This window comes from Apus apus, chromosome 7, assembly GCF_020740795.1.
Source record: "Apus apus isolate bApuApu2 chromosome 7, bApuApu2.pri.cur, whole genome shotgun sequence".
NCBI classification, from domain to species: domain Eukaryota; kingdom Metazoa; phylum Chordata; class Aves; order Apodiformes; family Apodidae; genus Apus; species Apus apus.
The window spans coordinates 9,862,671-9,877,879 of record NC_067288.1 but is presented as its reverse complement, the minus strand read 5'-3'; the positions used below and the strand labels follow the sequence as shown (position 1 = coordinate 9,877,879).

Genomic DNA, 15,209 nt, shown 5'->3' with positions numbered 1-15,209 from the left:
AAGTAAATAAAAAGTATATATTTAGGAAGTGCACCGTTCAACATTATCTTGCTAAAGATGTACACTTGCAAATGAGTATTAAACAATTATCCTTAAAATGTCTATAGTCCTTACACTTTGTCAAGAAGAATTTAAGTTTGGTGTAAAAGCTGTATGTGGTTGCAAACTTTTTTCCTATTCCCAAAGCTTAAGAACAGCAAATAGAGAACAAAATATTTTATATCCAAGTGTCCTCCTTAAGGACTGAAATACTTTATTTCAGTAGTATATAAAATTATTGATTTGTACTCGTTGCATAAAGTTAAAGAAATACCAGCTTGAAATGTTGGATTATTTTTGTATATTTAGCTGTTAAACTTTCTCCAAGTGTATGCTTTTGGCTTAAGCACTATCACCAGCTCAAAATTTGATAGGTGATAAATACCACACTAAGACATTTGAGTTTTGGAATCCATCACCTATTTTTTCCAAGAGGCAAAGCTAAACATGTTTAAAAATGTAGCTTAGAAGAGATACTTTAAGGTAAGAAATCTGACAGCAAAGGGCTGAAGCAGCTCCTGGTTTCATACAGGAGCCTGTGAAGTGGGAGGTGGAGGAAAATGACTGTGAGATGTTTGTTTTTTTTTTTTTCCCCAAATATCTTCTCAGCTACTTTTTTCTAGATCAAGAATTGCTTTACCAAGACCAAGAATGGCAAAGAGTTGTATCAAGATCAACATCTCCCTCCAAAACCTAATATTTTAGAGTACATGTACAAGGTATAATGTAACTTTTAAAGTTCCTTTTTTTTGTATTACACATTTTCAAATAGATTCCTGGTCCTGCACATGTGGGCCCAGATTGACATAAGTGCAGGTGGTGGTCTTACTACCATAGAAAGGAAAGATATGTATTTCCAAGTGCTATTTGTTTCTTAAGTTGAATGTGGACAAGATTCAGATGTGACCGAGAGAAAAATCAAAGGTATGAAACTATTTCCATGTCAAGAATGACTGGAATAGGATCCTTGATCATGGGGGGGGAGTAATGGAGAGGAGTAGGTGATGAAAGCCTCAAAAATGATGTGTAGTGTGCAGACTGAAGCAACAGACATGTTACCTTCCTGTTCAGTGTGCAAAGAAACACATGAAACTTGAAGTTGTCAAATACGAACTGAAAGGACCTTTAGTATCTGAGGTACTGGGTGGTAACGATGTGTTTTAAATTGTCTGTATGTGTGGGAAACCTAGACATACGTGAGAAAAAAATCTTTATAGGGCTAGTAAATATAAATGTATTACTGCTTATTTGAAAAGACTGAGCTTTCCGTTTACTAGAGAATATTCTGAGGAAATATCACTACATACTTGTTGTCATAAATATGTTCGTTCTTAGGCTTTCGCTGTCAGTCCCAGAACAGCAGGTTCAGATGGTGATCCAGGATAACAAAAAGTCTTATCTGTTCTTGTGGTGTAGAAGGATTTCTATGGAAGAGATCAATCTTTTTTTATTGGATCTAGGAAGCCTACAGTGGTTACTTCTACTATTAAGTTAATTTGTAAAATAAGAACAGGGATACTCCAAACATTAATCTAGCACAAGGGAATGAGCCTTTCACTCTCCTGTGCAGTTGTCTTAAGCTAAATAAAGCAAAAACACGGATAATAAGGCAAATTGAATTACAAGGATATACAGTAAGAGCCTAAGGGAGAAAAGTTAATAGTATTGTTGGCTGTGATGTGTGGAAGAAGCTCTGAAAAAAGACACTGACTCAGGCTAGTGAATCAGTGGTACACAGCAGCAAGCTTACCTCTCGCTGCTTGTGTGAACAGCCTGGATTATTTCTGTATCCATCATCTGATGAAACCACCCAGGTTTATCTGAAAATTACTGTCCTTTCTAAGCAATGTGCTGTCACTGCTCACTTTAAGTGATGACTTCCATTAGCCTAAACTACTTTGGTATTGCTTCACTGAATAGCATCTCTGATAATACAAGGCTGTTAATTGCTGCGTGCTTCAAATCCCTGCAGTTAAATGGATTTCAGAAGGATAATAATAAACTACTTTTCTGCCCACTGTATTTTTACAGTATTTCAAAATTTTCCAACCTGCCATCAGCTAGAACCTCCCAGCTCGATACATCTGACAAAGCAAGGAGGCTAGATTGAAGAAACAGTTGTTATGAATACCTAGACAATAGATTACTCAGTTACTGAGACATGCAAGGAAGTATCTTCAAATAGCTCTAAATGTAGGGCACTTTAAAAACAAAATAATTACATACATTAACTATGACTCCTTATGTTAGCATGATGCCTACAGATGTCTCTGGTGCAGAGGCTATTTCCCTTTGTTGATGCACTTAGGCAGTTGCTGTTAAGGTGTGGAAAGAAAATCTAAGTAGTAATGACTGAGAGTTATTCTTCTGTTTGGGGGTGGGGAAAAATCAGAAGTCCAAAAGTTAATCTTGTTTGTTTATGCTAGTTTTGATTAAGCTGTCTTAAGTGAATACTTAGAGAAAGTAGCTGTAACACAGCTGTAACACAGTAACAGGGGTTAGCCAACATACTGAAGATTTTCGTAAGATTAATAATTTGTTTTCTGGTTCTAAGGCTGAGTGTAAACATGTAGAATACAAATATGCTCTGGTTTCATTTAGTAATGATAGTTACAGAACAGCTGGCAAAGGCAGCTAGGCGACCTTCTCATCTTGGTATTATTTTGTATTTGCAGAAATACTGACACTTCAGTATCAACCAGCAAAATGACATAGCATTTGAAATGGGGTAATTAAAACTGTTTTCTTCTGGCTTTAGCGAGATCTTCTGAAGCCACACGTACCATTCGTTCTGTAGCTTTCTTCAAACTGTTTGCTGTCTGTATGGCGTGATCCAGAGTAGAACTTAACATCTGTTGGGATTAATGCAATATAGCCTTGTTAATACCAAAGGCAAATCTTTACATAGGTATAGAAGAGAAAGTAAAATTTAACTGAGGTTCTATGTAGCGTTTTCATGTCAAGAAGTAAAAATTAAGTTATGTGATAGATACACTGCTCCAGGATTGAATTTGGAAGTGTCTGTTACTTACTTCTCTCTTTAATTGTGTAATACTTTGAACTGAGGGATATTTACACTTTTCTAAAGTAGCAACCCCAGTGTGTGGTGCATGTTTGTTGTATTGAGGTTTTCATTTGGTTTGATTATGGTGTGTATGGCTAGGGTGACATTCTTTTAGTATACGAAACATAATTCCAGAGGTAAGATTGAGGGCTACTTTTCTGTCCCTTGCACCATTTATAGAGGGACTGAGTTACATAAGAAATCTGTAACATACTCATAGGAAGTAACAGATTAATATATAAGCTAAAATACTGTTTTTTTAACTTCCTCCTTTCTTCATATGAACTAGACATGCTTAGATTGTAATAATAACTTGCTAAGAATAGGTTTGTTCAACAGTGCCATGATGTGGAGATTTACTTCTTCCTGAGATAGTTGTGTGGCTTTTAATTTTCACTCTAAAGTCTTACATTTGCATTGGAATAATCTGCATTTCTGTTTCTGATGTTGATTGTGGACTTGCTTTGGGCAGACTTCTTGCTGGGTAAGTATTGATGTGCAAGGATAATTTTATCATACGTGTTTGAATAGCAGGTTTTGGCAGTCTCCAAGTTTTGCCTGAAGAATAAAATACAAACAATTTTAGTAAGTAAAAGAATTTCTAAACTATGAACTAAATATGTATAATAACCTTGATAGCATACTCAGTTGCAAGTTAATTTTACAGGAAGTAGAATTTTTCATTTCATTGTAAAACACAGTCCATCATAATTTGTATTACATCAGTATTGCAGTAAGACAGAAGACGTCCCAGGATGCAGTCAGGAGATATCTCATGATAGCACTGTGTTCGTGGAGCTGTAACCCTCTCTCTCAGAGGGGTCTATGCCATTAATTCTCAAGTGCAGCTGTTGTACTTCTGGACAATTACTTCTGTTGAGTAATACCGTCAAAAAACAACGGTAACAAAACTTCCCTGAGTTTCAATCTCATCTGTGCTATCCATTTTGCTGCAGACTCCCAGCATAAATGAATGTTAACAACACTTAAAAGTAGGACTGTTACTTACAAAGAAATAGTTTGTAGCAAAAAGAACTTGCTCTTAAAGAACGCAGATGTGCTTTTGAATCTGTGAATGGGAACATCCTCTTAATAAAGTGAGATGTAATTTTTTCCCCAAATATGTCACCAAAAGAGGTAAGATTTTGATTTTTCAGTAAATTAGAAAGATTTAAGACCTACTCTTAAACTTACTTACTCTTGCTCTTAGGTTAAATAAGTTGTAATATATAGCATGCACTGCAAAAGATAAAAGATTCCTTTCATGTACTGGTAAGTTTTTTCCATGCTGAATATTTAACAATGACGTTTTCTGTTTCACTTCGTGTAGTTATTGCTACAGCTTACCTTTCAGAAAGTCTGTTTACAAGTTCACTTGGCTGTTTACTTTTTTGAGCCTTCTGAGTGGATTTTCTCTTCTGTGAATAAGCTGGAGTAGTTGAGGTCATGTTTAAAACAAAAGCCCCACCCCAAGTTATTTTCTATGTATTTAACATTTTTCTCTATTTAACATAAACTAAAAAATCAAATAACTATCGCTGCTGAATAAAAACTGAAAATATTTAAGTTTTTTTGTAAATGAGGACAGATTAACTTTTTTGAGTTTGCTGTTGAATTTATTTCTGTACAAATGGTATGTAGATTTGTATTTTTCACACAGTGAAAGACTGCAAGGGGAATTGTAGACACATCAGACTCATAATCCTAATAATTATATGCATACTACTTTGATTTATAGTTTTACAGTATGTAGAGAAGTAGCTAATTTATACTTTACACCCTGTGTTTTTGTGTGCATTTTTTTCCTACAGTATAGACAGAGGAGTCTGATATAAGTGACTTTAAAAGCTAGGTGGTCAGCATTTTTTTTTTTTTTAATTAGGCTTTCCTTGACTTTGCATGTTACACAATTTGAGTGTAGAGTGGGAATTTTCTTCAGTACTTGTTTACACTACATGAGGTAACAACGAGCACTGAAAAAGTTGGTGCAGTAGTGCCCAATCTTAATGTTCTTCCATGTGGTACTGCAAAATTGTTTCCTAGTCATAAATGAAATAGAAGATACTCCTCTCATTAAGCACCAGAAAAGGTTAAAGCTTTTGTGTATGATGATTAAACTTGGCTATGTGTCTAAAAGTTGGATTTGCTGATCTTGCTTTACAAGATCTATACACATCCACTGTTCAGCTACAATGCTACTAATTGATTATACTAGATTAAATTTGGCCTGATACATGTGCAATGTGGCTTTCTGCCCTTTAAAAGCCAGCCTGTGATTGGTAATTATTGCAATAACACACCATACTTAGAGGAAGAACCAGCACTTTTATTTCTACATAAGGCACAAGACTGAACAGTCTCTTTGTAATTCCTGAGTTTAAACTGATCTCTGCTTCCTCTAGGGCATCTGCATCTAAATCCCGAAAACAAAAACATGTTGTTTAGAAAAACAAACACTATAAACAATACTTTGTGTGCATTATAATATTCTTGCAATCATTTTACCTTTTCTCTCTCCACATATTCTTGTATTTAATATTCTGTAACTTTCACAGTTGCCAAGTTCCTCGCTTTGTGAATTCTTACAAGAATCATAGGCTGAGATGTCTTCTGAATCACTGCCTAAAATAAATAAATAAATAAGTCTGAAATACTAGAAATTTTTGCTTGTATACATAGGTAATTGATTGGTTTCCAGCACGGTAGTTTCTGAGCCCTTTGATGCCATTAACACAACTGCAAATTGAAAGTACTTTTTCCTCCGTTTTATAGGTGGGGATTGAACTATAAAGACTGGCTTTCAGCCCTTAAATATATGGGGTTTTTTGGTGGTTGGTGTTTCCAGTCTCAGAACTGTTTGGGTTTGTTGTTGGTGGTGGTGTTGTTTTGGGTTTTTTCTGGGGGAAAAGATTTTTTTTTTTTTAATTAAACTCTCCATCTCCCTGTCCTTGGGTTTTTAAGGCTGAAATTCCTACAAGTTGAAGTGTTACAAGATGAAGTTGCTTTGGACTCCATCCAGTTGAGTTTTGAATATCTTTAAGGATGGAGATGCCACAGTCTCTTACAAACTTATTCAGTGTTTGACTAGACCCAGAGTTAAATCTTTTTTTCATATCTAATGGCAAATTCTGTTGCAGCTTGTCTGTTGCCTCTTGGTTTGTCACTGAGACATCCAAAGTGAATTTGACTTGGTGTCCTCTTCAGTCTTTTTTTAGTGCCTTGTGCTGTGCTAAGCAGTAAAATCTGTTAAAACTACAAAACAATTTTCATGCTGCTGAGACATGACAAGAATATATTTCTTAAGAGGACCCAATAGTAGGCATAAGCACAGTTCTCACCTTTTATGCCTTCACTACTTACTCAGGTTAGTATCTGATAAATCAGTTGGTTTTCTCTGAATGAAGAGTGAACATGTTGCTGTTTTCTTTTCCTGGATGCTTGTATTTCTTTGAGCATGAAAAGAGAATGGGTCTTAGTACCTTAATGACAAGCTTAATGAGCATATTATATTAATGCTTGAGCCATTAGTTGAGGAGGAGGTATCAGATTTATTAATAGAAGGAGCTGTACCTGTATCAGTTCTCTAAAAAGCTGGTAAGTAGAAGCAGACATTAAAAAAATCACCCAGATGGAAAATAATTACCCCTTTAGTTAAAGAACACAGTTTCACAGAAGGACCCTGACATAGCAGAGTTGTTAAACAGGCCTGAAAGTAGAGGTCTTGGTAATCACATCTATAGATTGTAAAGCAGTATGAAATCCTATAATATTAACATATATTGCATCAAAATCCTATCAATAGGAAGGCTTATATAGTTTCTTAGCAACTTTGAGCTATTCAGGTTTTAATTTTACTGCCTTTAGATGATTAGAGGAACATTTGATAGGTACCTTCTGACATAAAAAGAACCAAATTTCCTTTTTGCCTTATTTGACATATATTTTTAACTTAGGGCACACGGTATAATCAGATTTACTTGAAAGGTTTGCCACCTATTAATGAAAACAATGATCAGAAGATTGAGCTAACTTTCCTGAAGTAACAGAGGAAAAAAATGGAAGCTAGGTGAGTTTTATTTTTATTAACGTCTACTCTATAACATATTTAGATTAATGTTATTGTATTATACACTGCACGTATTGTATGATGTAGCTTTGGATAGCAATTTAATTTGCCAAAATTTCAAAACTCTTAAGTAACCCATGTAGAATTACTTTATCACACTGACTTTTCTGTAAATGAAACATTTCAGATTGACCCTTACACTTGAAATGTATGCAGGTGTATCAGTATGCTCTCCTTCTGGGCCTACTAGAATATAGTTCATGACAATGATAATTTAAAATGTTTTTCATTGCTAAACACTTCGCAACAATGCCAGTTCGGGATGCTGACATGCACTGCTGAATAGAGAACAATGATAAAGCTACTTCTCTTAACACTGTTAAAATAATTGACTTAAGTGCCATAAGCATTACACTGGTCCACTGCGATGGCCCTCTTTTAATATTAATATAATGATAGTGTTGTCATTTTTCTGGTGGTCTGGTATATCTCATACCTTATGGTGTTAGACTTGAAAACAGATCATCCTCTCACTTTACATGTATTAAAGACATAATTCAGTGTTCATGCAGAGTCCAGTATAAAGACATAACCAGTTTACATGCATGTATCTGTTCACTTAGCTGTAGATAACCAGGTCTGTGACTACCCCAAATACATAATACACTTACCCTTTCATACTTTCTTGATCAGCATTACATTTTTGATGTAATCTACACTGACAATGGGATGCAAGACCTTCAGCAGCATATTTTTCTTCAGGTGAATGGAATCTCTGTTGCACCCAGAAGGCAATACAACTTTTAAAATAATACATTAACAATTTATATATAATTGTTTTAATTCCTCTGTACACATCAAACAAGATAGTGGGAACAGTGGCATCATCTGCATACCACTCCTATATTGTTTTTACTTGCTATCAGCTCTACAATTTAATTTATCTATTTACGACTCTTAACTGTAAAGCAGACTGGCCAAATATGAGCACTTTCTTGTTTGTGAAGATGGAATTCAAGATGAGTTTTCATGTTGCTTTGAGATGGATTAATGTATACAATTAATATATCTCAGTGCCTTAAAATGAAATACTTTTGTAGCAAGCAATTGCTTGTAGGTTTTTGCTTTCTGAACAAATAAGGAAGGCAGCCTAGTAAACACAGATAAGGTGTTCCTGAGAGAAGCAACATTTATTACAAACTTAAAAAATGTTTGAGAGTTGTTCCTTAAATTTTTATTTTGGAAACCAATTGAGCAATGTTGTGATGCTGTAGTATCTCAAAAGCTGAGCCATCATTCTGTGCCAAGACTGAACAGAAAAATGTTTTGTGATTTCAAAGCTAAATAAGATAATCTAAGTTGAAAAAAAAAAAAAAAAAAGAGTATGGAAACAGTTCTCATCCCATTACCTTGAATGAATGCTTGTTTGCTAGCAGTCTTCCTTTTCCTAGAGGTTCCATTTGTCTTCTGGGAGTTGATTCAGCTCTCTTTTGTAACCTTAATTGGTTAGGGGAAACCATTTTATATTTCTAATCTCACTGAGATGATTAACCCTATGAAATACTCCCTAAGAGGGCAGGGATGGTGTCTAGAATTGTTTCACAAAGTCTTCATGGCTCATGGGGCAAATGTCTGCATCCCCCTTCACTCCCCCTTTTTCTTGTTTAATTAAAAATATCACACAAATATTCTCAAATAATTTTTTACTGGCACTGTACTTTGGCTAGTTATTAATATCTGGAATGTGTGTGGTTGCAGTACGCAGAGGTATGATTTTGTTTTCCTAGTGAAATTGATGGTAGAGTTTTGGCTTCAGGAAATACTTGGAGGTCCATGTGACCATGAAAGGTAGGAATGCCAGGCTGGAAGCAATTATTGGGTATGTAGTTCTAGAATTCTGTAAAACTTTTATGCTGAAAATACTTCCATGGCTTTCAGAGATTCTAGACATCTCAGTGTTCTATATTCAGCAAATTATTGTAGGTAAATTAAAAAACAACCCACCAAAAACTGCAGTAGCTGTTTCAACGTTTTCACTTACATGTAGAGACAAATATTGCACTTGTCACTTTTTAAAGACAGCTGATTTGTCTGTGGGATTACATCAGTTGTCTGACTTGTTTCTTCCTTCTTCTTGTGAACAAATGCAGTTCCAATACCTCTTCCTTCTGCAGGATCAGCAGGGCTTGAAACTTCTGAGCTCTGTAGAATTTAACCACAGCATAGATACTTGTATTATGTGGTCACTGCATTACAAGTAAATGACTTACACAAGCCAGTGTTTTCTGAATGGCTCTAACTTGGGATTCAGAGAAAAATATTTTATAAAACCTTGACTATGAAAGCATTTGGTAGATTTGTAGAAGGCATTAAGATTTTTTTTAATGTGTTTATGATCCAGGAGAGAGATTACCATAATTAGCAGTAAACTCCATTTTCTACAGAACATGAGTGTTTGGTCTTCTAGTAATTCTGTATTTTAAGAATCTTGGACAAACCAAGTGATATTTCTTCCAACTAAATGATACTGATTAATTCTAAAATGAAACACAGTTTTGCAAAAGTTAAAGTAGCTGCTCATTTTATTATTTTGAAAGAAATGTTTTGAAGCTGGGATTAAGAGTATTCAGTGTAACTGTGTTTTTATACTTAGGTTTCTGTTTGAATTAGTGAAATATTACCAAGCTAATAATTCATGAGCAAAAACCCCAACATTTTCTTGAAGTAACACGGCTCTTAATAGAGGAGAACAATAGTGTTGCCACACTGAGGTTCTTGAGACTTGCATCAATAAACCAGAATAATACAGTTTTTAAATAATAAAACTTGCTGAGTTACCTCACAAAGAGAATATGATGAATGGGCAGATTCATAGGAAGTAATCAAAGATGACAAGTTGGATTTGCTGTCATCGGTTTGTTCTTGGATGTCATCCAGCAGCATGCCAAGTCTAAATATTTCCCCTTCCACCTTTCTAAACCAAATTGCAATACACAGTTAGTGAGACTTGTATAAAGATGCTCTGTTTCTTACTGTGACAACCATATGGGGCATTACAGTACACTTCCCATAGGAAAAAGTAAATTAATGGAGTTCACCGAGTCCCTTTTAAGAACCTGAGTTCATAAATTAGATATCCTAGTTATAACTAGGATATGTGAAGCCCAAGATGAATTTTGGCCAAATCACTTCTAGCTTACAATATATAACATTAAGATAATGCTTTCACTTCAGAAAAATTAAAATAGATAAATTAAGTAATGGTTGTAAGACACTAAAAATATGGAAAAAAACCCTGATGTACTACTTAGCACTTCTAACCTTTCAGGATCAAACTCTCCAACGTTGATAGACTTGTCCTTGTAGTTCTGCAGCTGTAAACGACGGTGCTGTTCTCTAGCTGTTAAGTAATTCCTTTCCAAGGCATCACGGTATCTTTTCAATTGATCTAATGCCTTCAGCAAATAAGAAATAATTGAATAGCAAATGCTGTTATGATTTAGCAAGCCATAGTGATAGCTGCCCATGCATGCTATGTGAGCCACATGCTATTTGCAGTGATGCTGGTAAGAATTTCCCTACTGCTCTGAATTGGACCAGGACTGCATCTTCTGTGTCCAGTTAGTGCTCTGTGCTGTTCTACTATATGCAAGTAAAATATGAATCTGTGACTTCTGAACTAATATCTTAGATGTCAAAATTCATAACTTATGTGGCAAGTTAAGGCCTTTCACAAATAGTTTTGAGTTCTAATCCTTAAAACAGATTAAGCAATTCAGCTGCCTACCATATGCCTTCATTTATGCCTCTTAAACTCATTATTTCGGTCTGGTATTGAGAAAGTGTATTTTTAAACATCTGTGGAAAACATGGGAGTATCTTGACAGAAAATTGTGAATCTACAGCTATTTCAAGTGCGTTTCAGATGATAACTGAAAACATATAATTTACCGGATAGTTGTCTTGTAAAAGGAATGTCTCTTGGGTCATATGCTTAGAGAAGTCTTCCACCTTCAAGACAAAATATTAGGCTTTTATTTGGGATTTTAAAGGCTTATGCCAAATTAATATAGAATTTGAGCATCACTGCAAAGTATATATTGAAAGAGAGTTCTTTACTTCCTTTATCAGTTCATCTGTCTGATCCTTCAGCATCTGGGACATCTTTTCTCCTAGTGTGAGCTCTGGCAGTAAATTGGAAGGATTTAGACAGTGTGCTTCTACTGGTAATGCTGATACTGTTGATCCACACTGTAGTCCTACAGAATACAAGATAAAATCAATCAATTGGAATGTCTGCTCAAAAGTGCTATCAAATTACATAATTTGCACAGTTACTGTAATTTTATTTACTTGCTGTATACAAACCATATGTAGATTGTGGAAGGATAGGAGCATGTAATGCAAAGACTTCAGAGGATGTCCCAGTGTCTCCTGAGTTAATGTCAATGCTGCCATGTGAAAAATGTAATTGAGGAAGTACCTGTTAAAATGGGAACTTTGGTTACAGAAATAATGCATAGAACACTAGTGGACATAAAATTTTACAAATAATGAAGAATGCATAGGACAAATTATTAATGTCTGCAATAGCAGTACTGTGTAATTTTCTGTTTATAACTTGATATATGTATAGGGTCTCACTAAGTAAGTACTTAAATACTTCCAACTCTATGTTGTGAAAATACAAATTGGTTTTGTATAAGTGGGAAGTACAATATGAAGGTGACAGTATTTTTGGAGAATAATTATAGTCCTCGAGGTAAAGAAGAATGAATTAAACACACAAAAATCTATTTTGTGATATTTACCTTAGGATTCAATCTCATATGGTCAGTATGATTCTGGGTGTCAGCATGATGTGTCAGCGTCTTATTTGCAGCCAGGAAATACAGGGAAAACAATTAAAAATTGTATCTCAAATTACTTACAAAGATGTAAATCTAGAAATGGACTTAAGCCTCTGTATAGTGCTCTGAGCGAACTGCATGTCAGGGCATGAATTTGCAAAGTGATTATCTAATTAATAACAAACTTGAGACAAAATTTACCAACTCAAGAGCGCAATTAAATATTTGGTAATGGAAGTTCCATATAAATTCAGTCCCACTGAATTTTGTGAAAGCAATTATTTGCTAAAGTGATATATTCATTGGTACCTATAGACTGCCTGCATGAACTAGTCATGTTAGATTTTACTGGACACAGAAAATATATTATTCTGGTAAACATCACTCTGTCAAGTATTAAGAATTGCTTAAAACATCTTAATTACCTCCAGCTGTTGCAGCAGTTCTGGACTAATTTCTTCTTGATTCTCTATGTGAGCAGAATTGAAGTAGTTATTCTCTAGAATGTTGTTCACATTTAGTGATTTACTTAGCAAAATAGGGAAGGATTTTGGTTGTTCAGTTGTAGGAACTGAGTTAATATTGTCACATCTTTTTGGTACTTTAACTTCTGAAGCAGCTTTGGAGAAGTCAGCAAGGCAATAGTGAGCTTGACCTTGGTCATATTTGAGCTCATGAGGTGAAACCGTTTTCTTAAACAGGTCTTTCTCTTCTTTCATGTTTTGAAAGATGTGTGTATCTTCATTCTCATAGATCAATTGTGAATTGTCTTGTCTGCCCACACACTTACCAGTAGAAGAAATAGGTTTCTTTGAGATGCATCTATTTTCATTTAGAGAATTTTGATTTTTATCACTAGTGTTTACTTCCTCCTGCATGTCTGAGTGGTCCTCTTCAAAGCTGGCTGCCCGTTGTTCATGCGCTGCAGGGCCTTGGTCGTGTTCTGAAGGCTCAGGTTTGTTCACTGTGTCATTGATACTTTCAGTAATGGAGGTCTCTGGTATTGTCTCGTATTCAATTAACTGGTGTGTGCTTATTAACTCTCCCTTAGAAAAATGACGCAGAAAGACATTGGACATTTTTGAGTTAGGTGGATGTTCTTTGCTATCTGGTTCACTAAAACCACCAACACGTAATTCCTCCTTAAAGGAGGCTTCTCTTCCAGGCCTTTCAACTGAAACTGCTGTTAATCCTATGGCACCTCTAAAGTGACCGAGGAATTCTTCAGGCTGTGGATGAGTTTCATAATTTGCTGTTGCTTTTACGTTATCTTCAGAACAGGCTAAGTTTAAAATACCAGAAATAGCTTTTCTACAAATACAGTTGTTCAAATTATCTGAATTATTGTATTTACAGGTTATTCCTACGTCTTCATCGTAAGGTAAGCCATCTTGTTCCTCATCAGTTGCATCTGTGATGCAGCCTAATTCATCTGAAAATGAACTGTTCATGTGAGTTTTCATCCAGTCTGACAGTTCATACTTTTTTGTAGTCTCCATATCCAGTTTATGTAGAATAAGAATACCATTGCTTCTCCTATTTTTTTATAGAGCTTTTATTCTTACATGGACCAAAATCTGTAACATATGAGTAGTAATTATTTTATGCACTTAAATACATTTGAGAATGAGATATATTTATGTCTTGTATCTGCTGTAGATCTTTCAGAACCATCCCCCTGACAAATGCCAAAAGCAATGGGAAAAGAATTGAGCTCAGTGCAAGGTAACTGTGCTTGTTAATCCCTCCGTAGTATTATATGCAAAAACCTCTTGGTAACAAGGCCAAGGGTGGTACTAGAATTCAACCTCAGTTAAAAACTGAAAAAGTAATAAAATACAATTTCTCACACTTCACCTCCCCACCATAATGTGTTTTTTCAACCTCTACCCCAGAGAAAAATCACTAAACTTTTGAAAATCTATTTCTCATCCCCTTTCATCAGATAAAACGCAATTAATTGACGCTGAAGTAACGTACAGTCTTGTCAGCTTCATAAAATAAGATGTTTCACCTGAGCTGCAGTCAGTATAAGCAGAAAGAAGGGAACTTACAGCAGCAGTTCCTGTAGGCTATAGCACAGCTGCCCGCCTCTGCGCTGTGGTGCTCGGCGGGCAGCGAAGCGTTTGTGAAAGCTCCCACGGAGCTGCTGGGCGGGGGGCTTGGGCTCAGCTGCCCTTGCGCTCTTGGGGGCACAGGACCGAGCGCTGTCCCCTACAGCCGCCTGGGGAGGGGGCGGGGCCCGCGGGGACGCCAGGTGCGCGGCGGGCGCTGCGGTGTCCGCTTATCCCCCGGTAACCCGAGCGCGGCTGCCGGGCGGCCCGCACCCTGGGGGGAGTGCCATGGCCGGGCAGCCCGCACCCTGGGAGGAGCGCCATGGCCGGGCCGCGGGGCCCTGGGAGGAGCGCCATGCCCGGGCGGCCCGCGCCCCGGGGGAGCGCCACGGCCCGGCCGCGGTGCCCCCGCTCCCCGCGTGCCCGCTCCCGCATTGGCCGGTGCGAATGACGCGGCCTCCGGGCGGGGCGGGGCGCGCGCAGGTTCGGGAGCCGTTGGCCCCGCCCGGTCAGCGGGGGCGCGCGGGGATTGGTGCGTTCGAAGAGCGGCTGCGCGTGAGCGGCCGTTGCCCCGCCCCGCGGCGGCACTGGCGCTGGAGCTGCCGCGCGCCGGCCCGTCAGGCAGCGGCCGCCCCGCGGCGGGTGAGGTGAGGGGGGGCGAGGCGGGGGGCGCGGCGCGGCCCGGGCGGGAAGGGGCGCCCCGGACGGGAAGGGGCGCCCCGGACCGGTCCCCGCCGGGAGGCCGGCGGCGGCTGGGGCGGGAGTCGGGTCGTGGTGGCAGCGGCGAGCGCTGGGAGCCGGGAGTGCGGGCTGTGCGGCCGCAGCCGCGGTGGCGGCCTAGGGGGGACCTGCCTCTGCCGGCACCTGCGCTCGCGCCGCCGGCGGGCGGCTCCGGCTGCTCCGTCCCGCGCTTCACGAGGCTGCGGCGGCCTTGATCGCCGAGCCGATTCTGAGCCTGAGGGGTTGGGGAGTAAACTTACCGTGTAGTGGGCTTTGGAAGGCCGCTGTTGGTGTCTGAAGCCGAGTGTTTTGACTTTAAGTGGTAGTTCTGTCAGTCGTCAGCTTCACATACTTGGAAACGAATTAAGACATGGCCATCCAACCATCCTTTACTGTTTGTATGTTGTGGAAAGGTC

General features: G+C 38.1%; 2 protein-coding genes across 6 annotated transcripts in view; one reads left to right on the top strand and one right to left on the bottom strand.

Moving 5' to 3' along the window:
* Positions 1-1,181: 1,181 nt before the first annotated feature.
* On the bottom strand, positions 1,182-13,539 carry AKNAD1 (AKNA domain containing 1). Of its 3 annotated transcripts, XM_051625460.1 has the most exons (15): positions 12,445-13,539; positions 11,538-11,652; positions 11,289-11,428; positions 11,121-11,180; positions 10,491-10,624; positions 10,008-10,143; positions 9,211-9,371; positions 8,579-8,666; positions 7,841-7,944; positions 6,464-6,549; positions 5,609-5,725; positions 4,451-4,532; positions 3,514-3,661; positions 2,823-2,891; positions 1,182-1,463 (listed from the first exon to the last, which is right to left on the bottom strand). In XM_051625460.1, the coding sequence occupies exons 1-15, from the start codon at positions 13,516-13,518 to the stop codon at positions 1,371-1,373; spliced, it is 2,607 nt and encodes an 868-aa protein (XP_051481420.1). In that variant the 5' UTR covers positions 13,519-13,539; the 3' UTR covers positions 1,182-1,370. The 3 variants fall into 3 exon arrangements, with proteins under 3 accessions (XP_051481420.1, XP_051481422.1, XP_051481421.1); XM_051625461.1 differs by lacking the exon at positions 1,182-1,463 and having other exon boundaries at positions 2,683-2,891; XM_051625462.1 differs by lacking the exons at positions 7,841-7,944; positions 8,579-8,666.
* The window catches only part of GPSM2 (G protein signaling modulator 2), a 37,560-nt gene continuing 28,050 nt past the window's right edge, over positions 5,700-15,209 (top strand). Inside the window, exon 1 of one of the 3 annotated variants that reach the window (XM_051625464.1) lies at positions 5,700-7,169. The gene's annotated coding sequence lies outside the window, so the exon portion shown is untranslated. Of the gene's footprint in view, positions 7,170-14,664; positions 14,721-15,209 lie in introns of those variants that run through there. The other 2 variants (XM_051625463.1, XM_051625466.1) reach the window with 2 other exon arrangements.